Below are 13751 nucleotides of genomic sequence, written 5' to 3' on the forward strand. Positions count from 1 at the left end.
ACAAATAGCAAGCAATACAGATGTCCTTTGGCAGACGTGCTGCGGACAACACTTTAAGTATCTGTTTAAGTTGTTAATCTGTTTTCTTGAAGGGCACAGAGCAGACTCAACACTTCGACTCCAACCTTTGTCTTTAATTCTGACCACCCAGATGCCCACCTCTGCTTTTGCTGTGAGTTACCAACTCAGCATTTTCACCAACGCATCCATCATCTGTGAAAGCACAAGGAAGTCCAGCTTCAACCCCCTGACCTCCAGACTACAGACTCTCTCCAAGTTCAATGATCTGGTGATGATCATGACTGTCAGGAACCTTCTCATTGCCTGACTCATTGCACTAAGACTGATCAGATGCATAAATTACTGGGGACGTTTCGTGGATTATATTCATTGATAAATATGTCTATGAAAAAGTAACAACACTGAGTCAGTCATTTATCATCTTCTGCTTGTTCCCAAATGGGGTCACAGGGCTCTGGAGCCTACTGCAGCTCATAGAGGCAAGGGCCCAAAATAAGTTGTCGGCCAATCATTGAGTAAGTAGTGATTGCTTTTAAATGTTAATTGAAATGTCATTATATAACGTAAACAAAAAAAATCCTACAAGAAACTGTAACACACAATTTTGTCAGCAGGTGGCCGTCAGGTCATCTATTGTTTGTATTTATTCTGCACATAAACACTTCCAAAGGACACTTATACATGACTCTGAGAATAAATAACATATGAAGACTTAAAAAAAATCCAGTCAATTGAAGCATGAAGTAAGGATGGCAACGCCACAAAGCACACAAACAAGATCGGACAGGAAAGTCCCTACTTGCTAAGTACAAGGATCATCACTGGTTCTTTACACCAACTAAACTTCTAAACAATGTCGTGTATCAATCAACCATATTATAATATTGTGATTCAAGCTGACATTGAACCCATGACCTTCTTGCAGTGAGGCTGCAGCACTGATCGTAAGAGCATTGTGCTCCCAAAGCAACAACACAGCTTATTTGAATAAGCTTTTCCTTTAGCTGGACAGATGACATACCAAGCGAGAAGAAGGAATCAAAAGTGTAAAATCTAAACAGCAAAAATACAAGAAGACAGCCGCAATTATCATTATTTAAACATCATGCTCATCATTCTTTAGAAGAAAAATGGATGCACAAGAAGGAGAGTCACAGATGAAAGCCACTTGGGTTCCGGCCTTGTATTCCACTGACTGATTAAATATGCAGGGAGCTATCAGATCGGTTACCTGATCTTCTGGAGTATCATTACAAACCCGCATTGTGCTGGTGGGCAAAAAAAGTTTTACCTTCAGTACAAAAAAAACCCACTGATCCAGAGGAATTGAAAGACATTTTCCTGCTTCAGCTCCACTATCTTGGATGCTTTCAATCAAGCTCAATTGGAATCAGTCCATGACAGTGAGTGACAAATAAAAACGCTTTAATTTTCTGGCCATCCTTTTAACAGAGGTTGTACTGTTTTGTTTCCAGCTTCCTCTCACTACCATCCCGAGGAAAATTGCTTTTAGAGACGGCATCAGTGAGAGCACGCTGTTCCTGTGGTTCAGGAGTGGATTACTCTTCTTTTGTGTCTTTGTGCAGCGATCACTGTCATTCTGTATAAAGCGAGCTGGCATGCTTACACAGGCATGTACAGTTGACTTTGATGAGCCAGTGAGGATAAGGGCAGCATTAAGATGTCTATTATTTCACAATACATAAATGCCGTAAAATGGATGAAGTACTACTGAGCATGTGCACCAGAGGTTAAGTGGGGGAAATTGGGAAGATAATTGTGATCAAAATGAGTGACAGACCAGAGAAGAATGTAGGACCAAAATCTACCCAAAATCCCTTGATAGATTCTGCTCATCTTTGGCTAGCCCACTTATCCGGGGGAATTCAAGCCTTCCATGTTCTGGACAGGCTGACAGTGGGATGGTCATCCTGAACATATCACGTTGAGGTTCTTCAAGTGCATGATAATCGCAAAATGAACCTTGAGGGCAAAAGATCAAGCTCAAGTCTCTTCTGAAGTCTGTATAACTATAATAATTTACTTCAGAGTTGTCTCATGCACATGAACAGGAAGAATATGTTGGTTTCAGGGGTGTTTCTAAATGTTTTCCGATTGAGGGGATATCATTTAAATATCACAGATAAATTAATTCAATTAAATTTGGTTGATTGATTCATTTTGTTTATTTTGAGCAAATTGGGTTGGGCATTACAACAAAAGTACCAGTGCTGTGCGCCTACGATCCACTAAACTTGACACAGAAGCTTTTTAAGAACCAGGTTGTACATCCAAGTCAGTACATGAAAGGCAATTAAAATGCAAGTACAGGAAGCCTATATTATGCTGACTTTTCTTCATCTAATTCTCTGATGTTATTTTATTGTAAAAAAGTAAAATTTTAAAAATAAAAAAAATAAAAAATTATGTACAGATCCTGCTCATCTACACATGCTCAGTGCAAATTACCATAACGCCTTTTGGAACGAGAACTGAGAAAACGAGATAGAAGACCCTCAACATTCCAATGAGTGCAACAGATCTGAATTTACTTGTGACTAAAAATGATGCGTTCATCATTCGTCAGTGCTCGAAAAGTCTTTATATATGTGATACCGTGCCCAGAAATAGACGCACAACAATCAGCATCCAGTTGCGCTACATTCCATCTCACTACTGAATTGTAAAACATAAAACATATAAAAACTCCCAGTGAACACAATGCCTTAGAGTATGATGTATTTACTAGCAGAGCCAAAATTCCTTGCCCACGTATGGACAATTAGGTCTAATTTTGGCTCAAATTGCTTCCTGTAATGGTGAGTGGACATAGTTAGCCGGCTGCTCTGAACACAAATGTTTCTGATGTTTTCCAAGAGAAGGGCGAGTCAAGGAGGGAGAGTATGCCCAGTGAACTTGAAAACACTTGCAGTCTCTCCATAACATAAACCCACCTCTGCTTGAGCCAGTTCCATCTGTGCGCACATGCGTCCTGCAGGACGTCAGAGTGTGTGAGTGTGTTCACTGACCTCCGTCTGCAGCGTATTGGCTCGTTGCTCCTTGGCACTGAGCGACTCCTTCAGCACCTCGATGTGTTGCTTGCAGTCCGAGTTCTGATTGGTGAGTGTTTCCAGTTTGGTTTGCAGAGTCTGCATTTCTGCTTCCTTCCTGTTCTGTTCCTGCTTCAGTTGATCGATCTACAAAGAAAAGTATTTAGACATAACATTGGGGGCGGAATGGAAAAATACATGAATAACATCAACAGACACAGGCAGGCACACAGACTATCTCAACTGATAATTCCACTACAATTCAGACTTCATTCATTTGAATATCATCCTGGATGAACATACAGGAAATGTCAATATAAGTGTCATAAGATTGGCAGGTGAATGGGATTGTTCGAGGGTGATTAGGGCGAGGAAAACTGCAGTTCAGTCAATGCACAACAATGAAAAAATGAGCTCATTTAAATCCACTAAGGTGCTGGTTCTGTGATTAAGGGTTGTGGGGAGGGAAGGAAGGGAGGTGGCCTGATGGAAGACACACATGATGACAATGGGTACTCCTACAGGGATATAAAGACACAGAGAGGCTACTTTAAAAGCTAAATGGATCTCATCAGAGTAGTCCCATCTCTTTCAAACATACTTACCTTGATCATTTAGTTCACTTGTCTATATCACATTTAAGATACTAATTGACAGCACGGAAAGAATAAGTTGTGTGAACAGGGACAGGAATACAGACCAAATCGGCGTCTACCCATTTTTCCGATCGATTTCTTTAGTAATGGGGAAACGTGGAATAGTTTTTCATGAAATTACAAGCTTATAGTTGTCTATCACTATACGATAGTTGAAAGAAAACATCTTTAATAACATAAGAAATCCAGTGATGCATTGCCTATCCACTTTCGCAAAGTTAAAAAACGGACTAACATGGTGGTTGAGATGATATATTCAAATAGATCCATCCTATGTTTATGTTCAAAAACCAGACAAATAGGGGAGAGACAAAGTTTATCTATGCTTCAAGTCTGTTACTAAATTAGCACATTCATAGCACAGTATAAACGGATGACTGGTTTAGCTGAACCAGATAAACTATCTGCATTAGAGAACTCATGCTCACGTAGTAATGATGCACAGCCGGTTAAAAAAGATTTCGGCCAACGCTGAGTTCACCACAAGCATGCAACCAAGAAATGTGACATGCACATTAAAGTGTGTTAAGTAGATGTTGTTGATGTTTTAAGGAGGAAATAAAATGGGCATATTTTTATACAACCCATGCCCAAATGAATTGCAAAACAACTGTTAAAACGGCTGGTGAAAGCAGCGCTATTCTTTACTTTTGGAAGTCTCTTTGTAGACGCTGCCCTATCATGTCATTGTGTTGGTCTACAGCCACACACATAAATCGCCATGGCCGAAAGTGGCAATAACATTTAAATGGAAAGGACCTTTCAATAAACCTTTTGAAGTCTTTATTCAGAAATATTTACTTCACAAAGCAAGGAGTTTCAACAATTAACATTTTTAATCTTGTGTGTTGTCAGTCACATCTTCTTTGGCGTTGACCCTTCGATAGAATTTAAATTTCTGCTTCACCACACTGACTGTAAGAAGGAACTGGTTTCTCTGAGAGGTTCACGCCATTAGCAAGGCCACAACTGGTAAAACACATAAACCATGCATCACTTCTGTCATGTGGTGGGAACTTGTTTCTGGCAGCATGCAGACAGACTACCTTGGTCTTCATGAATTTAGAGTGGCTCTTGTAGACCTCCACCTGTTTGAGCTCATCTTGCCTGTCATCGGGATGCAGCAGGCCGCTGGTCTTTAACATCTGGACCTCATCCTCTAAGTCTCTGATGTTTCTCTCCAGGGAAGAGATCTTGGTGTCCTGCACCAGCGACAGCACATGAGACAACATCTGACTTGTTATGAAGACTTAATAGACACGTGAAGCAAACTAATCCTCAAATTTTAAAATTATTCTCATTGAAGCTTAGTTTCTGAAGAATACCACACAACCACAACCTTCATTTTCTACTTATTTTAAGCATCAGTAATTCAATTTGGTGCATACATGAGGGACCCAAGGAGCTTTAGGCCAATGGATGTCAGATAGGCTAGACTTTTTTTTTTTTTACAACCATGGAACAATAATGCAATATCTGGCAAAGCCAAGCCTTTAGTGTCTGGCCAAAGTCTCAACACTTTAAATTAATAAATAAGTCCTTGAATAACAGAGAGCAGAGTTTAATTAGATCATCTAAAACCTAGTCCAAGAGTTGGACTCTTTGAAAGTCGAGGAAACATCCATGAGATAGAGATAGGCATCCAGATATTTTGTCTTTGTATATCTATGAGCGAATGAAAGGGTGTGCCACTGACTAGTCTGGGGGGTGTTTGGCAGCATGTGTGCAGACATACGTTAAATGCCAAACCTTGGGAAAGAAGAGGAAGATAATTGAATAAATGGAAGCAGATTGCATGATGCCATCAGCCCAAACCGCGAACATCATGTAAGCATCTGACCTCTATTACTTAAGTGACATCAGCTCTGCCCTGAACACCATGCTGCACAGCAAACAACACACAGTTCAAACACACATAAGCACAATGTCGTTTAAGGACCCAATTAGAAAAAAAAGAGGTACACATTTGAATTCTTCATAAACCATAGCACATATTCAGACACACAAACACACCGGGACGCCAAAACACTTCAAATGCTGTATATTAAAATATACCAGGTCAGCACTCATTACTGTACCTGCCAGATAACATCAGGGTCAAAACAGAAAGGAGGGGTAGTGTTCTGTAATCAAACCGAAAAGTTCATCTCATAGTGTTCAGAAGTTCACTTTTTATAGCATTATTTAAAGGAAAATATCTCCCACACACCTAGACCAAAGGGAGGGCCAATTGGCTCACACTTTGGTCTTTCTTTCCCATCCATCAAAGAGTCATTTATGTTGATCTGGCAGCGTTCGTGTCTAAATAACAGTCCTGTTTTATTTGGTTCTTTTAATCCACTAACAAGAATATGGGCATACCGGGTGAACACATGTGCTGTTTATTAATGGAGAGACAAATCACAAAGTATGCATGAAAAATAACTGTGGTTTTGCAGTAAAAGAGTCACTTTTGGAACAAGCATAAACCCAAAAATAAGTATGTGTGTGTACGTGTGTCTATGAAGAAGCATGTGGAGTCAACTGCACTTTTCACAGCTTCGTCGACTTCAAAGACATGAGAGGAGAGTGAAAGCTTCCATATGTGACATTTGAAACAAATTGAATAACAGCTCAACTCTGCAAAGGCAAGTAATGGACTCTTCTTGGGCACGGCCTCTGTACCGACATTAAGACATCGGGCAACAATAATGCAACAATGTTTACTTTGATTGTTGGTAAATGCATTTTTTGTGTCTGCGTCCTCAGTCGACACCTACTTCTCACATTGCCCCTAATCTATTATTCAGCTTGGGTTAGTAGCTAATGTAATTCTAAACCTAAAACTGACAGACCATACAAAATGCAACTTATCCTACAGCGGAAGTCAAATGAAAAGAAACTATATACTTAAAATTACACTGGCGATATTGCACAAAATGTTTCTAAATAAATGAATGGTAATTTTTAAACAACAATTAATGAGAATGAATGAGTCATCTGATTCTAAATTATTATACTTAATAATAAAAACTGCAAAAGGTATTTTTTTTCTTTTCATGATTTCACAGTCCAGAACAGTCCAAAAAATAAAAGACAACATCTCATTCCAATAATAAAATGAGACTTCATGGAAACAACTATAAAATTAAATAATTTTCCCACAGTAAGAAATGTATTTTTTTAATCAATTTTGTAAACCTTTATACAAAAATGTAGCACAACCCATTCATGTCTTTTATGATTCAGATATATTTCTACTCCCTAACACATAAATGTATGGACAAAAATTCCGCATTTTCTGATGTGCAGTCTACCTGAAGTCCTACCTTCATATCAATGACTGTTTGGAGAGCCTTGGTCTTAGCCGGATCTGCCTGGAGCTGGTTCCTCCGGTGAAGCTCTTGAGGAGGAACCCGGTAAAAATAAGCCTGCCGACTCATCATCTTTAGCCTTCTTTAACTCCTGCGACTTCAGTAGCACTGAGGCATGCAGGCCACACAAATACGTGGAATGATACCAGGGTTCTAACTTGCGCTGCAGTCTGATTTGAGACAGCGCTGGAAACCAACCTATTTATGCTAGTCTTTTGGTCTTCACCTCTCAGTCTCTTTCCCTCTCGAAAATGATACAGCGCCTACACAGCTCATGCGCTTCCCCTCTCTTATCAATCATTAATGTTTGCAGCTGCAGCTTACCTACGAAACACTACTACAGTTAAATGTATGCAAACAGATAATGTCCAACAACCCAAGTAAACAAACAGCCAAACTCTTTTTCTCACACATGGATAGCAGATACAGCACTAAAAAGTATATTAGGTTCAGAGCTTTGTTTCAAGCGTGTGAAACTGAGGGAGGTGTGCAGGTTGTCAGGCGACACTTGCACAATCCTGCGGGACAGATGAGTTCAAGAACAAAAGAACTGGCAGTGTATGATATAAGCTTGCAACACAAATGGATCCAGCTCATCAGTTATGAGACACCAGAAGGCAACGATGAGCACATACATAAACATCCAGGATCCAGATCCCAGCAAAATGTTTCCCATTGTGCCCATTCATCCCAGTATTTCCAGTGGGTAGAAATTAGAGGAGACAAGGCCTTCTCCTCTCGTCAATGTCAGTTGTGGATAAGCAGGGATTATTTCTGTAAGAGCATGCCTCCCACACACTAGCATGCCTACTGCTGCCTCCACCCTAATCTTCCACTGACCATTTGGTTATTAATGTGACACTGGGGGAGTCTGTTTTATCTGAATCCTCGTTCACATCTGGAAAAAAAAACCCTAATGCAGGGCAGCACACCAGTTTATATGGCACTCTGGCTCTTAATTTATTAAAACAATAAGAGCAGTAGTACTATGATTTGCAAGTGTTAATAACTCATGATCAAAAATGCATGACGCCAAGAGAGAGCTGGCAGATCATTTGCTACAGTTTGTCTTGTTGACCCTTGAATGGCTGCTAGCTGTGCCAATGCCATAGGCACAGAAAAAAGCAATTGGATTTCATCTCCTGAAATAGAAGAAGCTTAATCTGTGCTCAATAATGATAATTGTTAGAAAATATGCATCCATCATAAAGACAATGCAATTTGGATTAATTCAGAATAAATAAGATTTGAATTGTACACTGTTAAGTCTAGAACACTCATGTCAGAGCAGAAAACATGTGGATAGAATCAAAAGTAACACTATAGCAAAAACTGTCGACATCCTGAGTCCTGTGAGAAAGATATGGTCATAAAGTTCAATTCCCGCCTGAAGGCAATGGTGTCATTGACATGAGGTACTGAAATGAGTATGTGAACAGATTCTACAGATACACACACCAACGACGCTTCATCATCCACACGTGTGTTATTGAAGGACAGAGAGCGAAAAAACGACAATGTGGCCACCAAGAATCTGGCTGTTTAGAACTGGGAGAGGCACAGTGAACAAGGGAAGGTAAAGTAAAGGACTTCTTCTAGGGGAGTTTTGTCCTGATAAACTTTTCCCACTCAAACATAATGGGTGAGCACCAGAGCATGGCGAGAGTTGGGGTGTGGTGGGCAGAAGGGAGCACCAGAGAAGTGTTCTCGTGAAACAAAGAAACTCATGTTAACTCACACATACCCCTTTTCTTAATGGAGGTACAAAATTGTTGGAGAAACAACTGAAGTAAAACAGCATGATTGAAATGTCAGCAACTAATTGAGCATTTAGCATACAAATTCAATAGTGAGATTAAATATTAATTTGAAGCTGAATGGGTGGTTAAATTAAATATAAACTCAATAATTTTGCTTGTTTCAATTGGTCTAGTGTTGCATAACCTTAGATGGACCGGTGACCTGTCCAGACCGTATTCCTACCTCTCGTCCAATGACCGCTGGGATAGGCTTCACCACTCCCCACAACCCTGAACGCGACTAAGCTGTGGTGGTTAACTGACAATGTATGTATGTAGTATTGGATAACTATGACAAAAGAAAAAGTAGTTTTGTTTTTTTGCCAGTAGTTTTGGTGAGTGCTCTATAGGCATCAAACTGTTCCTGTTACTATACTGTGGAAAAATATCCGTACAATGACGGAATATTCAGTTGAAGAACTGTTCTTTCGAGTGAGACCTTTTGAATGGAAAAAACAGGGTTTGAGGGAGGTGACAGTTATAGTTATTTTCCTTGCATTTTTAAGATCAGATGCTACGTAATAGAACACTTCAGAAAATAACTGGAGAGATTTAAACTGAACACTAACTTTGTCTGCTTCTCATTCAAAGCTATATGTATATATATGTATATATGTATATGTACATATATCATCAAGGGGTGACATGCTGAAAAATGCACAATTTAAGAAGTATATTTGATTTTAAAAGAACAGAAAACATGCAAAACAGGTGAACAGAAAAGAGGGGAAAATGTTACTTACTTACTACTTACTACTTACTAATGTTACTGAGTTAATCTTCAAGGTTTGTTACTCATGCAAGAAATTCAATGGTGGGTGTCCTGGTTTATGCTCTTCAGTGGTATTTCACTAGTATAATAGTGAGGCCAGGTACAGTACGTTACCACTGTTCAGTAATTGTAGGACATTGACACCTTGTGGATATTTCAAGTAATGCAAACTAAATCGTCGCCTGTAAAGAACGGGAGCGCATCCTACCTGAGATATATGACAGTCCCATTGGCTTGATTATGAAAAATAGATACTACTGAACGATAGTCGGTTTAAAAAAAATCAGTCTTGACTTCTTCCAGTAATACTTTCTGAGAAGTAATTTATTACTTCATTTCAGTTATATATCATATGATCTTGACATTATTGGTGAGTATCATGAGTGGAAACGGGCATAAACCGACAACTGACAAATTGGAGATTGTGACACGAAATAAATTACACCAATGTATACTTAATTATTGCGTGTCTTACATGCCATTGGTTTATGAGCCCGCTTTCACTGAGGTATATATTCTCACGCCAGCGTGAGGATATAATCAGACCACCTGCTCATGTTAATAGATAATAATGATGATCCCACCATGTTGCTTGTGTTACAGATAAACAACAAATAGGGTGTTCTGCTTCTGCCATGTTTACGGAAACATTTAAAAAAGGAAGACTAAAAGTGCTGACATTTATTGTCTGAGTAAAAACTAAACAATCAGGATCATTTGAAAAAGAGTAATGGGCTTAGTAATGGGGGGCACTTGCATGCTGGTTTCCTCTGGACGTAATCAAAGATCAAAGAGTCATGTGTGGCCCCTAATAGAAGAGAGGGGACGACCATCACAGCAGTGGTTTGGTTGACCATGACAAGTGTAAGAGGAGGACCAAATTACATTTGAGTAAACACAGGAAACCATTTCCACAGAAAATGGGCATCTATGTGATGGACTTTGGTCTGGACGATATTCCAATTACATTGTTTAGGGTCAAATTTCTTTCTAAAACTTGATCGTAAATGAAGTGATAGATAATTGTATGTACCAAAATAAACCAAATTAAATGCAAAGGTGTGGAGGCAACCAAGAACACACTATGAAAGAACAATAATCACCTCTATTTTCGGGGCAGTCAGACAGCTTACCTCATTAATCATATATTAATATTCAGATAAACATTGCTTGTTTTTCTACCTTGCAAAAACAATCTCCACGCACGTCTGTGGACCAGTCACACCCCTCCTCCATAGCAGACACACTGTGTTAAGCTGTCAACCAGTTAAATATAGCACGTCACAGAGTGTGTGTGAACAGGTACTCACCTCCTACACAGCATGGTCACAAACATGAGCACAGACGCACATGCAAACGCACACACACATACACAGATGTGGTTGCCTCACTAGCAGGGACGCACAGTACGTCTTCTAACAAATAACCATTACAGCGACCTAACACCCGGCACGGGTGGAAATCCCATCAGGCACCGCCGACTTTAAGAAGGCTTGTCCTCGGTTGAAACGCTAAGCTGACAGGCCCCAGATGTGCACGCGTGTTTACCTTCACTCACACACTCACACACACACACACACACACACACACACACACACACACACACACACACACACACACACACACACACACACACACACACACACACACACACACACACACACACACACACACACACACACACACACACACACACACACACACAGACCATTCACACATCATCATGCTGTCTGGCCAGGTCAGACAGGAGGGCAGAGAAAACAAGAACATCATGACCCTGACCAAACAGCAGCCACTCAAACGGCAGTTAAAGAAATCAAGTGCAAGATTAAAGGGTTAAAAATTAATTTGTCCCCAGCCACCAAAAACTATTTATAGCATATCTATAAATAAACTAACACGGCAATAAAAAACTATAATTATTTTGCACGTCCTTCAACAGTTCAGTCATTAATCATTATTGATTTATTCAGGTGAAAACCTCGGTCCAATGCACAAACACATGCAACCTCAGCTACAACTAAAGGCCAGCAGATTGTGATCCTGCATGACTGAACTGGCTTAGTGCTCACCGTGTGTTAATCTGGCTACTGAGCTGCTTTCTACTCCCACATACTACAGATACGTGCACCTCCACACATACAGTCACACACCCTTGCACAGTGGAGTCCAATCTCAATGTCCAGAAGTATTTTTTGATGGAAATAAATATATGCGACAAATTGCACACACCTCTCTCATGTGATTGTTTTCCAGGTGAGACTCGGCCTCCTGTGTCGCCATGGAGACAATGCTAGCTCGATGACTCCTTCCCCATGTTCCGTCGCTGTGACCTTGCGCCTGCAGCATCTCCAAAAGTCTCTGGATGCTCTCGTCCCGAGAACCTAACGTCTGCTTTTGAGAATCAATCCTCACTTCCATCTCTTCCATGGTCTTTCTCAGCAGACTCAGCTCTTTGGCCTGGCGTTCATGTTCAGACTGCAGTCTGAAGTAGTTGTCTTCTGATGGATCCAAGGGAGGAGATGAGCAGAAGCCATCACAGCCAGGAACCTGGCAGGGGCTACAGCGCCGTCCCCAGCCTGAGCTCAGTGTCTCCACAGGGCTGTGAGTGGTATTAAACGATGGATGATTTGGGCTGTTTGTTGTGCCAGGCTGAAGGCTGTTTGCTGGGCTGACGCAATGAGGGTTCAGCGTTGTCCTGCCGCCATAACCAGGGCTGTGGATGATGATGTCAGCTTCTTGTTGTTTTTGGTTGTAGGTGTTAGATGGGCTTATTCTAGGGCTGCTTTTTGCTCCTAAACTTTGAATATGACTGGGGCTATGACCAGGACTGAGCCTGCCTCTGCAGTCCTGGTCCAGGCCAACATCTCGACAGGAGCCAGAATTCCCGATTTGACGCTGATGTTGCAAGCGACTATTCATCTCTCTATGGGCCCTCAGCTCCTCCTGAAGCTCCTGCAAAGTTAAAGGATTCTGATTCGGAGAGGAAGAGTTATTTCTGCGCATGAGCTGATGCAGTCAGACACGATACATAAATAAAGGTTTTGAACTCACCTTGTTTCTTCTGCTGTCCAAAGGATGCTATGATAAAGAAACAGAAGGAAACATTTATTTTCCATCAACGTTTATTTTTCCAAAGAATAACTAATTCATTTGGACATAAGGACATAATGTATCTTAAGTGAAACCCGTTCTACCATTGATGAAACACTACATAGGTATGAAGTACTTTTCTACTTAATTTTTTTTCAGATTAATTTAAAATATTGACAATTCACCTGTGAAAAAAGTCGATAAGAATTATGTGAAAAATGCGGCGGTCTTGCAAGCAAGTGATCAAGTGTGAGCTTTGAACAGCACTGAGATCTGTTTAATCATACATCTTTGCAACAACTCAGCTGTGTTTAGACCAGAAGGGAGGCAGCGCCAAAGACATGAAGTTCAGATGTAGGAGGAAGGCGAGGTTGAACACATAATCAATGCAACAAACTAGCACTGCATATCAAATTGGAGTGGGTGGACGATTCTGTGCACGGATACTTCTCCAAACTCACATTGACACACATTATCACTGGGAAAATATGCCAGTTGTGATCACTCTCCAACACACACACGGATGCATCAACACACACAGGCTAACAACCAAGCACACGCACACACGCAGATGGTGCCCAGACAGGCTGAGGTAAAAGGTGACATTCTTGATGCTAATTTGGAGTTGTCATCTCCAAACAGCAGCCTCTGAAAAGGTCAGAAACAGATCATAGAGTGAGCACATTTGGCGATGAAGTGTGGGACAGTGTTGTGAAATCAAAGCAGCAGAGGATTGATGTTCACCGTTTGCTTTTAAGACCTTACATGTTTGTTAATAGAAACAAAGGTAGGCGGTTTGTCAAAAGGTTAGTTTGGGTCTTGGAAAAAGTGTCCAAAATGGTTCTCGGTCCTGACTGAATTTTCTGTCATTGTTGCATGCGTGTATGTGTGTGTGAGGGTTTTACTGGAGCTGAGCAAACTGGGATCTTTGCTAAGACTTGACAAAGGTGTGGAGACCTGACCTTATGAATCCATCTCAGGAAAAAGCGCACAGATGGTGTTAATTA

The 13751-nt window shown here is 40.6% G+C and overlaps 1 protein-coding gene across 2 annotated transcripts in view; it reads right to left on the reverse strand.

Annotated features, from left to right (window-relative positions):
- Window positions 1–13751, reverse strand: part of LOC128749139 (ERC protein 2-like) — an 89523-nt gene that overhangs the window by 72859 nt on the left and 2913 nt on the right. For both annotated transcript variants that reach the window (XM_053848418.1, XM_053848419.1), the window contains exons 2-5: window positions 12706–12732; window positions 11884–12624; window positions 4774–4929; window positions 3051–3218 (exon numbers count right to left, since the gene is read on the reverse strand). In XM_053848418.1, the coding sequence (XP_053704393.1) occupies window positions 3051–3218; window positions 4774–4929; window positions 11884–12624; window positions 12706–12732 (1092 nt within the window). The remainder of the gene's footprint in view (window positions 1–3050; window positions 3219–4773; window positions 4930–11883; window positions 12625–12705; window positions 12733–13751) is intronic.

The sequence above is a fragment of the Synchiropus splendidus genome, chromosome 18, assembly GCF_027744825.2.
Source record: "Synchiropus splendidus isolate RoL2022-P1 chromosome 18, RoL_Sspl_1.0, whole genome shotgun sequence".
Classification (NCBI taxonomy): Eukaryota; Metazoa; Chordata; class Actinopteri; order Syngnathiformes; family Callionymidae; genus Synchiropus; species Synchiropus splendidus.